Raw genomic sequence first — 18,003 nt, forward strand, 5'->3', positions numbered from 1 at the left:
ATTTTCTAAACCAAAAAAGAAAAAGATTTGAACATTCTTTCTCACCTCATACACATTTCTCTAATCTCATAGTCGTTTCGAAGTAGACGCTTATTTTAAATTTGTAATGCAGTTTTAATATTAAACATGTTTAAGTTAACCAACTAAACTTGTTAATTTAATGATATTTCTCTTTTCAATGTTAAAAATGTCTACAGATCTTCACTTATTAAAAGAATATATAAGTAGTGTTCAATGCATGTGACAAAATCCAAAATTATTTGATTAGTGATGGACTTCCCATGTGACAAACCAAACCAAATAAGTGCTCAAAGCCTCAAACCACAAATTATAAGTTATAATTTGTTCCATAAAGTTTAAGGAATATTAGTTGTTCTCACCACCAGCGTTAGGATATACCCACAATCTCGAGCCGAAAAGACTTACGCAGGATGTACCCACAACATTCTTAACGAAGAACATGGAAAATAACAATGTAATCAAAATTATAATTGCTTCAGTTACTCCTTAGTCTAGGTTGCACCTGTAGTTGCTCCCTCTTCCAGAGTCATTCCCTTTAAACCTATCAAACTGGTTTGTGAACACTCTTACGATCCACACCAAAATGATTTAGGCTTCTGCGTCTTCGTGTTGTACACATACGAGTTTTTTTCCTTAAAACAATAGAAACTGAACTCATCACCATCAACACTCGCTGGAATGATCAAACCTTGACCTTCAGGAAGAGGCAAAAATTTATCCATAAATTTGTCTTCGTGTTGTACTATAAAAATCATATGCGTTTCGTACATTTAAATTTTGGTAAAATTGAGACTGTGATTTTGATCGGGCATAAAGAAAATTTGAGAGGAAGAGAGTAACTGATTTAAAAATGAGACAAGGAGATACACCCAGACGAAGAAAGAGCGGCAAGTCTAAAAGTGAGCGAGGATTAGAACAACGAAAGAATAAATAAGAGTCGAAAAGAGGAGTTCTAAGGGCAATTTTGTAATTTCATTCAACATGCAAATTACATTTTTGGTCATATGGTTTGACTCATTTTCCACTTCAGTTTGTGTCATTTCAATTTTAGTAAATTTACTCTAGTTTCAATTTCAATAATGTTTTTTTTTTTAATTTATAAAACGATATATTTACACTAGAGGGTAAGAGAATAAATTTGTATCAAACTTGATATTTACGAAATTCAGATATTTTACTATTGTAATACTAAGTGACTAGTAGTAATCAAGTTTAAATCATCGGTTGAAAATGATGGGTTGCTCTATTAGTTAAAGCATTCCTCTTTAACCCACTATCCCCGTGTTCAAACTCTCCCTATTAGTTAAAGCATTCATCTTTAACCCATTGCGGCGGCCCCCCGGGACAAAATTATATGCTATATGCAGCAACTGGATAACTAAAAGGTTCAAATTCAATTAACATAACAACATTCTTAAAGAAGAACATCCTCTAGAAATTAACATAACAACATTCTTAACGAAGAGCATAGAAAAATAACACTGTAATTGAAATGCTCCCAATTACTCCTCAATCTTGGCTGCACTTGTAGTTGCTTCCTCTTCCAGCCTCATTCCCTTAAAACCCATCAAGCTTGGCCTATGAGCAGTCCAACGATCCACACCAGAGTATAAGTACTTAGCCTTCTGCATCTTCGTGTTGTACACAAAAGACTGTTCTCCCTGAAAACAATAGAAACTGAAGTCATCACCATCAACATTCACCGGAATGATCACATCTCGACCTTCCTGAAGAGGTGGAAATATTTTCTCCATGAACTTCAACGGAACAACGATCTTTTTCGGGCTCCATTTGTTCTCCTTGGAGTCTTCACACACCAAGGCATGAAGGGTGGCATTTACTATCTCAACCACAGCCACATGCTTGTTCCAATTGATGACGCAAACTTTGTTCAAATCGGGAAAAACTCCCTGAGGTAGGGTTGCTGTTAAGACAGACTCATCCACCAGATCAAGGCGTTGGACTTCTAATATTGACAGATCTTGGCCATCTCTTTTCATAAACTCAGCAGAATAACAAACCCTACCATTCATCTTTTCAGCTGCAAAAAAATTACATCTCACTATCCTTCTGCCTTGTTCCTTAAGCAAACCCTGATTTGGGTGCTTCCAGGGTCTCCACTTCTCATCTTTCCCAACGGTCATAATTTGAAACCCTAATTCATTGTTCTCGACATATAAAGTTACCACTTTGATCTCACCAGTCGATAAATTGAAAGCAGATGACATTCTTCTCGCACCCTTATGAGCTTCAGGCAAGTTGAGTACTCGGCGGGTTGCCGGATTTCTGATGCGGCAAAGGTGAGTAGTAATATGCTTCTCCAGAAACATCCCAGCAACACGTCCCATGCCCTCGTAATTTGAATCAAAGTAAGGGGCTACATGGTTCCTTTCGCTTTTAAGTCGAAACTGTAGATGGATAGGACTGACCCGTTTCATGTGCTTTAAAATGAAGTTGTATTCTTCAATCAAAGAGCACCATGTTTTGCTGACGCACTTGAACCGGAGTAATGCCTCTACCGGCAACCAGCTCAGAATCTCAATAATGATTTCAAAGGGAAGCTTTGTTTCTTCTAGTTTGGGGTCCAATCTCCTCCTCCTCCTCCTACTTCTCAGGTGGTAGCCGTGCGCCATCTGCATATGTGTGTACCACAATGCTCATTGTAAATCGTTAAAATCGCTAAATCTTAAATAAATGCACTAATAGACTCCGAGTATTTAACTATTTATGCAAGTTCAATTGATCTATCTTCCCTCTTTTCTCTTTCTATCCCTTTGTCAACCCAATCTTTCTCCTATGATCCTCCCTCTAAAGTTTACCTTTTCCAATCAATCATTTTTTAGTAATGTGAGATTTTTAGTTGTTAGTTCGACTGTTTTTGGGTGTTAGGCTTGCTACTTTTGTTTCTATGATGTCTTAAGCATGGTGTACACTTAGGCTGTGTTTGGTTGGTGAGGAAAACGGCTTGGGAAAGATAAATTCTTTTCGCATGTTGTTTTTTATTTTTTTTTGAACAAACGATATAATAAATGTTAGAATATAGGGAAAGCAAACTCTTGAGGCTCTACGTTAATTTGTTTTTTTCAACATTAATTAACATTTATTATAAATATTATGACAAAATTGTCCTCATTTAATGTTGAAAGACCAATTATACCTACAATATCTTCATATTCCACTTTCTTTCCTTCAACTTTATCCCTATTAATGTATAATCTTTTTCATCCCTATTAATATATAAAAGGCTTTTTAGTTAAAATAGTCTCTGAGATTGGTATAACTTCGCAATTGGTCCTTGAGTTATTCCCTCGTCGATCATTTTCGTCATTTCAAAAAAAAATCTCTGTTAAATAATGACCAAAATTACAAAAATACTCTCATTTTTTTGTCAAATAATTTGTCCCGTTATTTATTAAATTGAGGGTATTTTTTATCATTCTGGTCATAGTTTTTTCACGGAATGATCAAAATAATTGATAATGAACAAATTCAATAACCACTTCTATTGATTTTAAATCTCAGAAACTAAAATGAATAGTTATGTCAATTTCGAAAATTATTTTAACTAAACTACCTAAATAAAATATCAGTATCTTCTAGCAGATTTCCCGTTGGTACCCAACAGTGTAATCGGGAAAGTGCATTGCTTATCTTCCTAAGAGGAACACATATAATTATCTTATAGTTATTAAATAAAAATTTTCTTTTGATACGAAAAATAAATAATCAATAAAAAACAATCCACCGCTCTCACATCAAATCGTCAACAAAGTGAAATTTAAAATATTCCTGTTTTTTAATATTTATTTCAAGCAGATATGGCCATCATCATGCTAATCTAATAATCTAAGCATTAAAAAATCAATGTAGCTAAAAGAAAGTTAAACAAAACAGAATGTAGCTTAGATTAAGGATTTTTTTTTATTCTTTTGAGTTTTCATACTAGAAAATTTCCATATTAACAATCATCAATAATCATCAATAACCAAATCTAAATGAATAACTCATTTGACTACATAAAATGTATGATTTTCGTACCTCTGACTTTTGGTTAAAATTGAGATTGAGATTCTGATCTGGTGAAAAGAAAAATTGAGAGTGAGAGACTTTTAATCTGGTGAAAAGAAAATTCAAGAGTGAGAGAGTAACTTGTCTGAAAATGAGACAAGGAGATGCACCCAGAAGGAGAGAGAAACTTCCAACTAGCGGCAGGGTCTACGAGTGAGAAAGGATTAGACCAACGAAAGAATAAATAGTAGCTGGAACGAGGACTTCTAGGGATTTTAAGGGCAATTTAGTAATTTCATTCGACACGCGCATATGGTTAAATTACATTTTTGGTCCATATGGTTTGACTCATTTTCCACTTTGGTTTGTGTCATTACAATTTATAGAATTATTATTTTTTTTACACGCAATACTATATATACACTAAAAGGTAAGAGAATAAATTAGTATCAAACTTATCATTCACAAAATTCAAACTTTTCATTTACAAGTAAAGAGATATATCACTATACTGTAGTACTAATTAAGCGGTCAATTGTTATCAAGTTTAAATCGTATATTCTTTTAAATTATAATGTGAATTTGTGAAGACAAACTAACCATGTCTATTGTCTAACCAAAGTGTGTCATGTTGATATGAGCTCAAGGTGTCTAGATTACCCTTGACATCGTAAGCAGACTGCTATCTCAACCCTAATGGACGAAGCAGACATCATGTCCCTCGAACAGAGAGATGCGTCTACCCCTCGCAACTCTGTCCGTAGGGCACCTAAGCATGCATGAGAATGCTCTACTGAGTCTCTACCATGTCAAAGTACTCTCCCGCCTGATTCCATGTTCGCCAAGATTATCTCTTGCATGTCTGAGTCCAGGAACGAGTCAATGACCTCTAGATAACTCTGCCTAGGCTGGTCATCTGCAGAGGGATACACCCTCCGCCCGGTAGGAAGACTGCTCTGCCCGTCAACTTGCCTAGCCTTTTTTTTTTTTTTTTTTCCACAAACGATGTTATCTACACTTAAAATGGTGGAAGAGTAGGCTAAGCCTCATAATAGGCTAAAAGTAATATAATTCAAATTCAGTAATAGTGAGAATCGAACCTAGCTAAGACCTCTCACTTACAATAATAAGTTAAAATGAATACCACTAGACTATTGTACTAAGTGACATCAACTTACCTAGCCTTGCAAGCTGATGATTTATGGACTTCTTCCTCTATATATAGTCGAGTCACGTAAAGAAAGTGATAACGAAAAGTTGAACTCCGAACTATCTACTACATTCAATTTCCCTTAAATACTTTCCGAGTTAACCATCCGAGACCCTTTGGCAAATTGATCTTACAATGTTATTTGTTATGAAAATTTTTCGGTCAATCCGTCATGGCAATATGCAACCACCAAATGTGAGGACATTTTGGGAACTGATCCCCTTATGATTCAAAGGAACTGAGCCTACTCATCAAATGATCTGGACCATTCAAATTTGACTCAACGACTATAAACAGGGGTTCCTCTAAAGTTATAATAATTGTAACCATTTGATCAAATTTCAATAACCCGAATGATTTGATCATTGGGCTCAGTTTCTTTGGGTCCGAAGGAGATCCGGTTCCGACATTTTGTATCTCCAAAACAGTTTCAATCATCCCAAAATTGTAAGCGTCTATATATTCTGCTTATTAGATTTGTACGATCTTATTATTGATTAATTGAACAAAAGTAAAGGACTAGATGGAGATAAAAGTTAAAATGGGTCAAAGTATAAAGATCGATAATGTTTCTTTATACAGAAGGAAACATTATATTGGCATCAATAGGAGTGATCCAATTCCTTATAAGTTGTTACATTTTTTTTAAATAAAATTTAATGTGGGACAATTCTTCGCATCCTCGTAAGACTACATGTTAGTGGTGATCTAAATGGTGATCTATTATAGATTGAACTATGGAAATAGTTGCAATTGCATCAAGAACAAATCGACTGAGACATACAGAATGCTGCAACAATGTAGATTAAATTATCATTCAACGATGAAGGATGAATACAAATTATTGTCTTAAGGCTTGAAGAATAAACCAAAAGGAATCCAATAAAAGAATCTTTATTTGAAGTTTTGAACATCAAAAAACACTTGATGAATCAAAACTTCCCTAATAAAACCAACAATTCAGACTGCAACCATATTAGTTATTGGTTTCTCCTCCTCTTCATATCATCTATCTTAGAATCCACTTTCGCTTTGAGACGTTGCATGAAAGCCTTATATTTCGGTAGTTCCTCTAGTCCCCAGTTTTTATGTGGCGCAGGCAACAACAGCTTGATCTCTTCCACTTTCTCTCTCTTTCTTGCGTTCCAAGTCTTCGTCGCCATCATCATCGTCATCGTCATCATTACCATCATCATTATCATCATCATGACGTTTAGATGAAGTTCCTTCACCAAGAAAGCGATCCAAGACCTTGTTCACAGAGGGGATTCCATAGGCGTAGGGCTAGTTGTCCCGTGATAAGACGACAACAGCCATCTCGGAACCAGGCTGCCAGGAGCAAATTCTTCGGCTTCACGAAACAAAGCGTCGTGACGCTCCGAGAAGGTGGACTTTAGGCAGTTCTTGCTGTTTATCTTCTCCATGTCGATCTTCCTGCTTCCGATGAATGGATTGTAGATGTATACAAGAAACGTTTCTTCTTGATCTATAGAATTTGCTCAAAAGAATGTTGTGACTTGTGAGTACCACAAAGGAAGAACTAGGGTCTCTATATATACACGACAGCTTGCCTGTAATTCATGAAGAACTAGAGTTTCCTTTTCTTTGGATTGTCATAAGTCAGCAAAATATGGAATTGCCATTTTTTTTTTTTATTAAATTGATTTATACAATAATATCATGCTTACCATTTTTCTTCTTATTTAATACAAACAGATAATACTAGGAAGACCATCTATTACGACACATTACATAATTTGTAAATTTAATCTAAAAAAATGATCTACCTAGGATTACTGGGTACAAAAATAACTAAAAGGGGTAACCGAACCCTTTTTTTATTCGAGAAAGGGTAACTAATAATGGAGGAGTATGACATCATATTTCCTATATTTTGGAGTGTCTCTTAAGCCAACCTGACAAAGAAGAGATTTTTCAGTGTGATCGTCACACGAGGTGGTACACCACGTATCTCTATATAAATGGTGGGATATGTGTGTTAAAAAGTTAATAACTTAAAAACTAAAATTTCTCACCACTTACATAAAAATACGTAGTGTACCACCCGTGTTCCCGTCACAACTAAAAACTTATCCCAACAAAGAAGGGGTTATGTGACCGACTATTACTTGGCAATTTGGCTTTTGTTTATTCCTGAATTTTGGATGGAAGGATGTAGAGAAAAAAAATCAAGAAACAAAAATGACTAGGGTATGTAAATTCATTTAGTATTATGATGGTATATTTCTCCACTTGTATAGGAATTATCAGGTTCGAATCCCAAAAACAGTTAACTTGATGACTATAGTTGACCTATTGTGAGATTTCAGCCGAAATTTCTCTCGTTGTACAAATAAGAACATCATAATGTTTGATCCAAAGTCGTGGACTCGTGGTTCATCTTCAACGTTCAACCAATAACTTGATTTTCTCCGTCATAAGCGAATTTTGTTATTGATGCTTTGGCCTTAATTGATCAAATTAACATATCCATTCAAAATTCAGATTTCTATAGGGCCATCAAAATTGTTATCCAGCCACAGCAACATACAAAAACTGCGATTACGAACCATTTACGCAACCAAATTAGTCTCAATCTATAGCAGCACTGCCAATTTGCCAGAAGATATTAAGCTATAGTCAGTAGATTACAACCATACCAAAAACTCCTGCGTTTCGACAGGAGTAGTAAATCGCTCATCTAACTTGGCCCTAACCCTAAAGCTAAAGTATATCACCAACCTCTTACACTTTACGAGCCAGGGTCCTCTGCTTGGTCGCGTGCTGTACTACTTTTTCCTCTACAGGAAGGCCCTTCTTCCGTCTTACGGCGTTAATTAGTTTCCTTGCAGTATTGGGAAGCATACTAGACCCGTCACCAAACTCCTCAATTTCTTCTTCTGTTTTTGGTACAAAGAAAGGATCTTCTGGAAGTGCTTCCCAGTGACTAAGCACAAGAAGAGCACTTGCAGCACCAGCAGTCCATCTTCTAAGCTCATCTGCAAAACCAAAGCTTTCAGAAACTGGCACATATGCATGCACAGTGAACAATGGGGAGCCTTCCTGCATTTCCTCCTTTAAAACTCTAGCCCGCCTTCGCCCAAGCACAGCGTACATAGAACCCAAATGCTCAGTTGACGTATTCAACTCACAGAAGTACATGGCCTCCACAAGCCGTGGCTTCTTTTGAAGTACAGCTTCTCTACAAGCATCTTTGATGGTTGTCATTACCTGTCCTCTGAAGATACCATATTGCTCAGGTTGGTGGTGGAGGCTTCCCCTTCATCAGACTGAGCCATCAATGGTTCAATTTTAGCCTCGATAATAAATGCTAAACCCCGCATAGGTTCATCGCATAAAGGTCCAGCTGCTGTCGCCACTTGAAACCCAGATACTACACTACTTTCAAGGCTCTCCGCCTCAACTAACAATGCTTGAGCTACTTCTGAAGATGTATCAGCAGGTGTATTGCCAATGCCAGAAGTATCCACAAACCCTAATTTTTGAGATACGTGAGAGGAACCGCAGATGAGGACAGAGCCATCTGAACCCTTTCCTTTGAGGTCTGGAGTAAGGAGGATATTAGGACCTACTTGCGAAGGGCCAAGCGCCCATATCCTTTTAAGTAATTTTTGCCACTTTAGTTTACACTTCTCAACCCGATGCTTGTCGTCATCACCACTAGACAGAATATCACTCTCCACAGCATCCATGATACGTTTCTTCAGTGCTTCAATCGGGTTCTCATCTTCTGCAATCCTTGAAATCTCTGTGTCAAAACTTTTACTGGTCTGAGAAGCTCTACCTCCAAGGATATCTCCAAGTAAATCAGAACTATCTTCAAGCACCTTAGTTAAAGAGGGTGGGAGCTTTATGACTTGCACCTTTATCGTACACCTACCGTTTGCTGTCTTTTTCTCAACATAATCTGAGCTTGTACGAAAGAATTTCAAATTCTCAAGTTTGTCGGCTACATTACCCTCAATGGTCTCTTTATAAGACACAAGAGGTGGAGACACTTCCAGGCTTACCCTTGCAAATCTCTCCTTCAAATCTTTTATGCATCTTTCAAGATGCACCTCTCCTGCAGCAGACAGCACATTTTCTCCCCTATCAGAAACTGTTACCCCAACAAATGGGTCAGCCCGGTTCAGCAGCCGTAAACCCTTAGTCAGTGCACCCATATCTGCAGGATGAGTTGGCTCAATTGCGACTCTTAGAGTAGGAGCAATCTGGAATGCCATACTGGAGAAAGGCCAACAGTTTTTTGTCGATGAAAGTGTTGCACTTTTCAGTATATGCTGGCCAAGGCCTCGAATTGCCACAAGATTCCCGGCATGGGCAGAGGCCACATGTGTTAAGCCTTGGCCCATCATGAGATACAGAGATTGCAACTCAGCCACCTGCAAATGCTTTTTCACTGACTCCCCTTTTAATGGATCATACAAGCCGAAAGGACAAAAATTTTCTGTCCTGAATAAAGAACCCCACTAAAGATCCTTGCAAATGCAAGGAAACACTCATTCAATTCACCCTCATCACTTACTGTTGTTTTCAATTTCCCCATCTAATCCCCTATGTGGAAGTACTTTCATAGGGACAGCAAACATTTTGGATACAAAAGCAACACAGGGAGCTTCAGGGCTTGAATCACAAGCTTCAACGGATTTCCTCACAAGCTCCGCCTCTGCAAGCGCATCCGAATCAACCCCATCACTCAAAACTTGTCTCTTTGGAAGCAACCGCCCTATCCTAAACGCCTGTGCTGCAACCGGGTCAGGCATACACCTCACAACCATCGACAAAACAGCATCTGCAAGCGGAAGCCAACGACTCATCACTGCTTGAAGCACAACCTTCTGATCCTTGTTCTGAAGCTCACGAGGCGGCACATTCAAATTAAAGGACTTAATAACTTTCTCAAGCATCACTTTCCCACCGCCATCATCGTCCAAAGCGGCCTGATAAACCTGCCAGAGCGGCTCAAGCACAAACTGAACAAACATTGGCCTAGCATTTTTCATACCAGCTACACCTTTCTTCCCCACAATCATCTTGGTTTTCGGATTAAAGTACCTAGGTCCCCACAAAGCCTTTGTCAATGCTGCCGCACTCACCCCAAATTTTGAAGCGTAAATCTCAGCAAACTCACTAATGCAGAAACCCCAACCGTCCAAAGCACACACAAACGCCACATTCCCTTTCTGGGGTTGAAACGTATCTTCCTCATCATCCTCCACATCCAAAAAGCTCAGATTTTCATCACTACCCACATCCCCCGCCGGCCCAGAAAGTATAGCATCCACGTCAGACAAGTATTTCTCGCTCTTATACGCACTCACAATCCAATTAACCTCATGAACAATACGCACTAACCTCGTGTAAGCTTCCATGGGGCTCAATTTCAGCTCGGAGATCAGCCGGTCGATCTTGTTCAGCACCAAGCACGGCGTCAGCTTCTCAATCCAGGCCTGGCGCAACACGGCGTGCGTCTGGATGTGGACGCCCTCGACGGCGTCGACCAGGACCAGAGCGCCGTCGCTCAATCGGGCGGCGGTGGAGACCTCGCTGCAGAAGTCCATGTGGCCCGGGGAGTCGATGAGATTGATGGAGTGGTCTTTGTAGTGGAGCGCAATCGAGGAGCTTTTCATGGTGATGGCCCGCCTCTGTTCCTCGTCGAGATAGTCCATGAACCGGAGGCGCCCGGCGAGTTTCGGGTGGACGACGCCGGAGCCGGTTCCGGCGATTAGGTGGTCGGCGAGCGTGGTCTTGCCGTGATCCACGTGCGCCAGTATGCATATGTTTCGGATGTTTCGGGTGTTATCGGCCATTGGAAGAAATATGAGAGCCGGGAAATCGAAGGTTTCGGATTCTTTTTTGGAGCAGACGACGACGATGGCTTGGCCGCGCTGCGGAGGAAGTTCTCTGGTTTGTAGCAATTAGGGCTTTGATAAACACGTGTTCTGAATACGGGGGTTTTTCAGTCGTTTAAAGGGTAAATCTCGTATTTAACTCAGCCTTTTTTTCAACTATTTTCTTTTAGAGGTTCGATCCTCACGAAATAGAAATGACGGAATTTTTTCACATCGACGGATTATTACATAATACATTACTTCTTCATGATGAAAAATTACATTTCAAACGCAATATTACTACTCTAAGCAGCAACACTACCACTTTAACCACTAACCGTCGTTGTATACAACTACTTTAAGCATCATGTTTACCACTTGGTGCAAACACATCCTTAAAAATTCTCCGCCAACATCCATTAGCAAACGTTTTTATTAGAAACACGTTAATACTTTCACTGAAAACACCCTTGATGCTTATCCAATGAAAAGTGAAAACTAATAGTTGAAGAAAAACATAATTCTTTATTTCTTAAGCGACAAGGTACATAGTCGGAACTTGAAGATCTTGAATAAAATGTACGGACATTTAACGAGGAACGCAAACACGAATATCATGACAAACAATTTCTTCGGGCCAAGGGCGCAGTACTAATGACTTCATGAATACAGTGATAAACAAATGCTGGCAAATCCAAGGAGGACAGCATCTTATCTCACATTTGATCCTGGTCTGCATGCTTCGAAGTGTAAACATTTCGGCTCATCGAACGGGGGAGGCTGCGGTACAATGTCACTCCCCTTCCCCCAAAATACCTGAAATAAAAAGGAATAAAAATCATATGTAAGTAACAACGGGAGCAGACTCAAAGAAACAAGAAATGGAAGCAGTTGCGCAAAAAGGAAGCAGCCATTTTGGTCAAACGTAGGTTTATTACTCTGTAAAAATCCATCGCCAGGCAGCATATATGTTGGCGGTGACAAGTAAGAAACTCCTTAAACTCTTTAACATTGATTTTCTTATGAGAGTTCTAGACCTATATATTGCCTGGAGGTGTTAAAAGTATATGATTGAGAGTACTGCAAAACGCTTAATTCTGCATCTTTTTGCCCCAACCTGCACGGGTACAGGGCTGAGGGTGGATGTGCTCTCCTTTTACTCTAGGATGGGCTTTTACACACCACCGATTCACAGTAATGGGCAACATAAGAAAAACAGACAAATACTTAATGTGTTATACCACCATCTTACCAATAGAGTAGCTTCAAGTCTTCTAATCGCGATAGGGTGTGAGATCAATGTTGAAAGGTTGCTTCCCCTTGCTTACCCTCTAAGAATTAACAACAAAACAGAATATCCAGGTCAATATCCAGTAATAAAATGAAAAATCATATTTGACTCTCCATGGTTAATGTAACGACTATGTATTTGACTCTCCCAAGTAACCAAGATCTTATAGTTTCCATTTACATGAATTCTCTCAAGTAGTTTTTCAACAATTAACACAAAAATGATCATAAATGTAAATGCTTGTATTACGGAAGGGACTTACAGCAATTGCTATGAGCTCTACCAGCAGTTCCTCCAAGTGGCGCAAGGGCTAAAATCATAAATTAGAAGTATTTTAAACAGTTTAACTTAAGAAAGTACTCTTTAGTTAAACAATGCCCACATATTCAAACATCCCAAAACAGGAATGAACTTCCAGAAAAAATGCGCATGCAAATAAGAAAGCATTACTCACCCATTGAGTTGGACCATCAACTGGAGCGTTAGAAGGATCATCATGTACCTAAGTAACCAAAGGAAAATCTTAGCAACCCAAAAGTCTGTATGCAAGCGTGAATAAGTATGTGTGTATGAATCTATTCATAATGAAGAAGACTACCCTAAGAAACATCTGCAACTGCACCTTCGTATGTTATGGTCATACAATGAAAAGCTAAGAAAGATGAATTTGTATTGGACACTTTCGAATTTGCATGCACATTTATAGTTACAGATAACTTAAGAGAAATTATTCATAAAGCTCCTTCAAGTGAACTCAAAATGAATTCAAGTTACTTTTTGCATTACTGGTAAGTGGAATTAGTTAACATCACCCAATTTGTTTTAAAGCAAACCCCAGAATTGAAAATGATAATCCTCAGAGAAGGCGAAACAAAAAATGCAGGCATCAGATTCAGAACTCAGAAGATTACTTTACCTCCATGAAAATTCCATCAACCCCAACAGCGACTGCTGTCCTTGCAATGCATGGTATCAATTCGCGAAGACCACCACTGGCAACACCTCCATCGTCCAACTACAGGATAAAGTAGGGTGAAATGGGAAGCAAAATTCGACAATAAAATAATATCAAACTAAATTCAGCATATTAAAGCTGTTGATGCTAAAAAAAATGGTAGAAATATTGCAACATCACCCTTAGAAACCGACAGGTCATAGCTAATGCCAATGAGACGTGAAGATGAATAAATAATATTGGTTACAGATTTCATGTGAAATACCACAGAATATATAATTTGCAGCTATAAAAACCATGCGTTTCTAAGAGAGGAAGCTGCAGAGCTCAACAAATTTTCTCACCTTTCTCCCAGCAGGCTGTTGCAAAGCATGTGTGACATCAGCAACCTGTAGTGAAACATTTGAGTTGAGTCACATGATCTGGTCTTCAGATTGTTAAATGAGAATGGAGGCAGCACGTTACGATAACTGAAAACTGGGACTGAACGAATGCAAAATACAAAAGAATCATCTGACAAGAACCAAGGTCTGAAAGCATTAGCAAGGAGCAGTTAATAGTCACCCAACTGAACAGGATACATGTCAAGTTGTTAACCAGCTTCTATATCTATATTGCCACATTACAGTCAGATGACTTGGAGTCTTGGACCAAGAAACACATATCCCAACCTCTTTGTAATTGACTTCATACTCAACAGGCAACACTTCCTACAGAAGCTTCCTATACGTACTTCCAATATTCCTCACAACACGAAATTGAGTATAAAACAACAACAGCACATAAAAGAGCAAAATTTAACATTAACTTACCACAGGACAATTAGCTTCTCTGATCCACTCCAAATTGCGAGGATCAACAATTAAATCATCTATGAATCAAAGAAGAGACATAGGATTAATCAACTGAGTAAGAACAATTTATGAGAATGAACAAATAATTTCCTAGAATGTAGGTCAACTGTACATCTTATACGATATGAATGGGGAGTCAATGCATGAAAGTCTAGAAACAAAAAGGGGACATGATGCAAGCAGAATTTACTTTCACTTGTGTTAAAGCAATGGATACAGATAGCAGGGCAAGCATAGCTTAATACATAGCTGCTGTAAGACTTACTATAGCCAAACATAGTTCCCCTCTCACAAACCATCACATTTGGATTTCCAGCCAGTCTAACCTTCTCCGCAGAATTTACCATGACCTGAAATACGAACACTTTCAAGCTTAATATCTGAAGCACAAGGATACAAAAATATTTTAAATGAGAGTAGTCAGCGGAGGTCTAATCAATGAGGTCAGAGAGAGAGAAAGATCACTCACAGAAGGAGCACAGAACTGACCCTTCTTAATATTGATAATTTTTCCAGTCTTGGCTGCTGCAACTAGAAGATCTGTCTGTCATCATAAGAAGTCACAAATAAGATAAGATTCCAGCTATTGCATCCTTTCAAAACTTCCTTTTTAACTTTTTATTCCTCTTTTTAGCAACACATCCGTAAAAACATTTAATGAAAATATCTGCTGGTAGGAGGCACAGTGTTATTCCTTCACCTGGCGGCATAAAAATGCAGGAATCTGAATAATATCTGCAACTTTACCAACTGCTTCACACTAGAAAAAACAAAGAACAAAGAAGAAACGTGAGAAACAGTTCCTGACCTGTCAAAATCCAGTTCAAACTTTTCTCTTTGTCTAACATGGGATGGCAAAGAAGTAGACAAGCATGGATGGCTTTTTCAGATGTGCATGCAAGTATTCAAGATAGAACATATAGATCTATTCATCGGGTTCAAGATCAAGAAATTAGTAATGGAGTAGATTATAATCAATGCCAGAGTCTAACTTCTCGTTATCCACAGTCCACACACATTGTTACAGAGACATATAGTGATGAGGATAGTATATCCGAGTTACCCAAATGGTACACATTTATTCAGCAAAGCAAACAGTGTTTTGTCAAATGAAATTCGATCATTTTACTCTTACGGCCTTATCTTTGACCCACAAACTTTAAAGCTTAAGCGAACAAGTATACCAAGAACAAGATCTGAACTTTTGTGTCTGAAGAGAGGAGACGGAATGCTCACCTGGCTAGCTTCATGTACATCTGTAATTATAGGGAGGTCATATGCTGTTTTAACCTTCTCAAGGATCTGAAAGAAAAAGGAGAAATAAAGAGGAATTGGTGATTCTAAATTGAATGTCGTCTACGTTGAAAATTACTGCCAAGTTAAACGTTAAGAAAGAGAAATTCCACTCTCGAAGAATCAAGCCACGGTTTCTATATGCCCGTAGTAAGAACACATGTCACGGAAGAACTTCTAACCTATCGACTAACCACAACGGGAAAAACTGATCAATAACACTGAATTGAAGTCTTCTAAATCTGATGACACAAATTATCACTTTGAACATTTAACAATATCTAATACGTTCTCTATATTGATTACCGTTTCAACCAAAGCAATTCATATCTAAACTTAGCATGAGAACAAGATAACGAACAGTGATCCACCTTTAAGCCTTCTTCCAAGCCAGGACCCCGGAATGATTTTGAGGACGTACGGTTGGCCTTGTCAAAGCTCGACTTGAAAACCAGTGGCAATCCAACTCTACAAGATTAAACAATAAATTAGCTATCTTGCCAAAGACCCAAAAAATACACAGATTTAAATCCAATCTTTATCCCATTTCGACAAAATGCATAAATTCCAAAGAGAAGGAGAATACTTTGTTGCAACGCTCTTAATGTGCTTGGCCATCCGGAAAATGTGCTCCTCGGATTCAATCACATTGGGACCGGCTAACAAGAAAAACGGTTCTGCCGCCTGTTGGGATTGAAACAAAATAAAATTAAAGTGCCATTGGAGCAATAAAGCATCCGAATTTATATACCCTTTAACGTAAGAATTCAAAAAATCCCAACAAAATTAAACCTTGAGCTGGTTATATAGCAGAACTGATGAATCCATATCTTCCCACTTAGCTGAAACAATACAAACAAACAACTGCAGCTACAGATATCAGGATTCAATCATAACACGTAAATCATTGACCACATTACTCAAAATTTGTTAATTTAATCAAAAGCAGTAACCAAAATTTTAATAAATTTTCATAATTCTTTTTTTGGGGGGAGGGAGGGGCAAGAATTTTGATAATTCAGAATGTCGATACTGTCGGAGGTTCATTGGGAGGCAGTCTACTTTTCCCGCAATTTTCTGGGCAACCAAACAGAAATTTAAACGAAATTCGAATGCGAATTCATACCCAACTGCAGTTGATTTTCACAGACCTGTAAAGGAAAGAAATCAACCTCACTTCAATCGCGAAACAGAGAGAGACAAAGGGAGCTTCAGTGAGTGAGGGTGTAGGAGGAAGCAGAGGCGAAATATCCTTTTTCTTTTTCTTTTTCTTTTTTAATAAAAAAAAATAAATTAATTATGTCACCGACTCTTTTTTCGCTTGTAAATTAGTGGGCTTCTTTTTTAGGTTTGGGCTTACCAAGATTCCTTCGTCTACGAAGAGTCGAGATTGTCTGCTTATCTGATGAGCTCCTTTTGTTTTTTAATCGAATCTGATGAGCTCCTTTTAGAGAGTGAATTATATTGTTACCTTAAAATGCTTTTTAGTAAATGCGGAAATCATTTCCGCATCTATTTATTTATGTTTTTTGATTTTATATTTATTCATTTAAAAAGTTAAAAATATACGAAGAAGAATTAAGCGTGTTTTTTGCAAGGATCGGGTCGGAAATATTCTTTTCAATTTTTGTTTCAAAATTTCATAATTGGATTGGATGATATCACAATTTTTAAATTTGGAATTTTTGGCCAATACAAAAATTTCAAAAACGGAGTAATTTCAAAAAATTTAGAACATAATTCGAAAATTCATATATTTTATAAGTTTTTTTTTTTTTTTAAACACTCTAACTTTATTGTTCATGCAATTTGTTGTTCTTCTTAATATTTGTTACATGTATATGTATAAATTCATTTAATTTTGTGTTATACTTGTTCGGGCAGGAAATCTCGCTGGGAAGGGTCCTGACTCGAGCACACAGCTTCCCGAGGAGTTGGCACTTTGGTTGATTGTCGGGCTTCGACTTGCTAAGACGCTGCAAGAAGAGGATAAAGTTAGTTCTGAAAGGTGCATTTGTGGGGCCTTAGGTATAAGCCTTGAGGCTCGCAATCAAAACTAATTGAGTGCTTAGGTGTGCCACTGCTATCTCAGTATCGCAGATGTAGAACAAGTGTGTTTAAGCCGATTACTTGCGCCTCAAGTTATTCTGACTTCTTGTTATCAAATGATTGTCATAGATGAGTTAAGTCTACATTAAATTCTTCTCTATGTCTTGAAATCAAGGACTTTTAATTAGTTATCTTGTATGATTAAGAGGTGGAGGTCCAAATCTGATCAAGTCATCCGTTTAAATCATATTTAGTCTTCTTCGACAGTAAAACCACTAAATAAACTAGATCTGAGAACTGATGGAACTTTGGTTCATCAAAAGACTGGAAATGACTTGAATATATACTAGGGAATACATCATAACACCAGATCTATTAACTTAAAGACAAAACAAAGAGAGTCGGGCAAGGCTGAAACATCTTGCGGTTTCTTCTCTTTGTGGTTACAAAGGGTTGGGTATTAAAGCATG

At 37.9% G+C, this 18,003-nt stretch overlaps 3 protein-coding genes and 1 pseudogene across 5 annotated transcripts; all 4 read right to left on the reverse strand.

Moving 5' to 3' along the window:
• Positions 1-1,523: 1,523 nt before the first annotated feature.
• Positions 1,524-2,654, reverse strand: LOC125472565 (putative F-box protein At3g52320). The gene has a single exon (XM_048574206.1). It carries the CDS (start codon positions 2,652-2,654, stop codon positions 1,524-1,526), a length of 1,131 nt encoding a protein of 376 aa, XP_048430163.1.
• Positions 2,655-6,325: 3,671 nt separating this feature from the next.
• On the reverse strand, positions 6,326-6,663 carry LOC125472566 (transcription factor IWS1-like). The gene is made up of 2 exons (XM_048574207.1): positions 6,565-6,663; positions 6,326-6,523 (listed from the first exon to the last, which is right to left on the reverse strand). Exons 1-2 carry the CDS (start codon positions 6,661-6,663, stop codon positions 6,326-6,328), a joined length of 297 nt encoding a protein of 98 aa, XP_048430164.1.
• Positions 6,664-7,710: 1,047 nt separating this feature from the next.
• On the reverse strand, positions 7,711-11,070 carry LOC103940959 (annotated as a pseudogene).
• Positions 11,071-11,596: 526 nt separating this feature from the next.
• Positions 11,597-16,755, reverse strand: LOC103940960 (2-dehydro-3-deoxyphosphooctonate aldolase). 3 transcript variants are annotated; one of them, XM_009351138.3, is made up of 15 exons: positions 16,611-16,755; positions 16,277-16,348; positions 16,071-16,168; positions 15,856-15,952; positions 15,428-15,493; positions 14,892-14,951; positions 14,661-14,735; positions 14,457-14,541; positions 14,150-14,208; positions 13,682-13,726; positions 13,299-13,397; positions 12,837-12,884; positions 12,645-12,692; positions 12,344-12,422; positions 11,597-11,907 (listed from the first exon to the last, which is right to left on the reverse strand). In XM_009351138.3, the coding sequence occupies exons 2-14, from the start codon at positions 16,310-16,312 to the stop codon at positions 12,366-12,368; spliced, it is 873 nt and encodes a 290-aa protein (XP_009349413.2). In that variant the 5' UTR covers positions 16,313-16,348; positions 16,611-16,755; the 3' UTR covers positions 11,597-11,907; positions 12,344-12,365. The 3 variants fall into 3 exon arrangements, with proteins under 3 accessions (XP_009349413.2, XP_009349412.2, XP_018501454.2); XM_009351137.3 differs by having other exon boundaries at positions 16,657-16,740; XM_018645938.2 differs by having other exon boundaries at positions 16,636-16,725.
• Between the last annotated feature and the right edge of the window lie 1,248 nt (positions 16,756-18,003).

Source organism: the organism of the source record quoted next, unplaced genomic scaffold (assembly GCF_019419815.1).
Source record: "Pyrus x bretschneideri cultivar Hongxiangsu unplaced genomic scaffold, Pyrus_bretschneideri_v1 Contig7, whole genome shotgun sequence".
Taxonomy (NCBI): Eukaryota; Viridiplantae; Streptophyta; class Magnoliopsida; order Rosales; family Rosaceae; genus Pyrus; species Pyrus x bretschneideri.